Below are 1,602 nucleotides of genomic sequence, written 5' to 3'. Positions count from 1 at the left end.
AACCCAGGCCACCGCAAACGACGGAGGTCACTGCGGTAAGTTTGGACAGGGTGAAACCGAGGACTGCATACCCTGCGAAAGAATGGAGGAAGCTGCTAAAGAAACACGGGATACACCCAATTGCCATCTGGTTCCCGTGGAGAACGTCTGTCGAGATACTGATAAAAACCGAGGAACTGACCACGATGAAGCGCCTAGCAAAAGCCATGAACCGAGAAGCCCAGATTCTGGACCCGACGAAACGAAAGGACGGGCAACCACTACCACTATCACAGGCGGCACTAACCACGGCTGTGAATATACGACTAAAGGACTTGGAGTACGAGAGGCATTGGGATGCCAGGAGGTACCTGGAACTGATCACCAGGAAAATGATAGGACTGATAGAGGACGACATGACAAAAACGGTCATGTTCCACAAGCTAACGACCATAGTGTCGCCGCAGACCAGCACCCCGTCGGACAACCCGTTTCTACCATAACAGCAGAGGCGGATGAACAGGAGGCTGTCGACCAGGCCGCTGCTAAACAAGCTTACCCCACTTTGAGGGATAGGACGAGGCACAAGTACTACCAAGTCATGACGGTCAATGTGGATGGCTTTAGTGACAAAAAGGAACTGCAACTACGGAACTGGATATTGTATACCAGACCGCATGTCGTCATACTGACAGAAACGTGCACAAATCTACACCGCTCTGCCTACGATGGTCGATATGTTACGATCGGGATTGCTGGAGCGGCAGATGGGGTAGCTGCGATGATACGGCAAGATGTCCAATACCGAATCACCACCAAGACAACACGCATAATAATCCTCGAGATCGATGATTTAGTCACAATAGTTGGGGCATATGGACCCACTGAGCAAACAGCGGACACGATCAAAGCCCAATTCTGGGAGTATCTTACAAATGCTATCAAGACTACAAAACCACTGCTAGTAGCTGGTGACTTTAATGCAGGACACGAGCCGACTGAATCCAGAACCATCAGAGGTTTGCCGAACCATTATAGACTGGAGAGACTAGCTTTGCATCATAACCTGATCATACTTCAAACCGCACCCACATGGATCTCAAAAAGATCAAAAGACGGTAAACCAAGCCGGACGCTGGACCGCATACTCATCAGTGAGGATACCTGCCAAGCGCAGGATAATGTAGTCCACTTGGACTGGGAGAATGCACCTGCTGACCATGCGATACTAACGGTCAAATGGACGCTAAACCAAATCAGCTACCACGCAAAACGGCCGAAAGCCGGACTCATCACTCGTGACGCCGATAAGCCAACTACAAAGGCATGGCTGAAACTACGTAACGAACTCAAGGAACGTTTTCGCAAGATACCAGTAAAAATACATCTACCAATTCAGAACCAATTGCTGTGGGATCAATATAGGAGGTGCAACGGACAGGAGGGCTTAACTTTAATGGACGATGAAGGTAATGACCTGAATCCGGAAGAGGCCAGAAGACAGCTGGCGAAGATGCTACAGGACCGATGGAGTCATGCTGATGGAAAGCATATCCCCAAACGGACTGAATCGCAGTTTGGCGAGGGCTTCCCTCCAACTACGCGCGAAATCTTAAAGGCGAT

At 49.8% G+C, this 1,602-nt stretch overlaps 1 protein-coding gene across 1 annotated transcript; it reads left to right on the top strand.

The window, feature by feature from the left end:
• Positions 1-82: 82 nt before the first annotated feature.
• Positions 83-1,511, top strand: GNI_188340 (endonuclease/exonuclease/phosphatase family protein; the record flags this gene model as incomplete). The annotated part of the gene is made up of 1 exon (XM_011136367.1): positions 83-1,511. A coding segment is annotated over one exon (1,429 nt), but the record flags the coding sequence as incomplete, so codon positions are not given.
• Positions 1,512-1,602: the final 91 nt, after the last annotated feature.

Source organism: Gregarina niphandrodes (assembly GCF_000223845.1).
Source record: "Gregarina niphandrodes unplaced genomic scaffold scaffold00079, whole genome shotgun sequence".
NCBI classification, from domain to species: Eukaryota; Apicomplexa; class Conoidasida; order Eugregarinorida; family Gregarinidae; genus Gregarina; species Gregarina niphandrodes.
The sequence above is the reverse complement of the archived record's forward strand: the minus strand, read 5'-3'. Positions and strand labels throughout refer to the sequence as shown.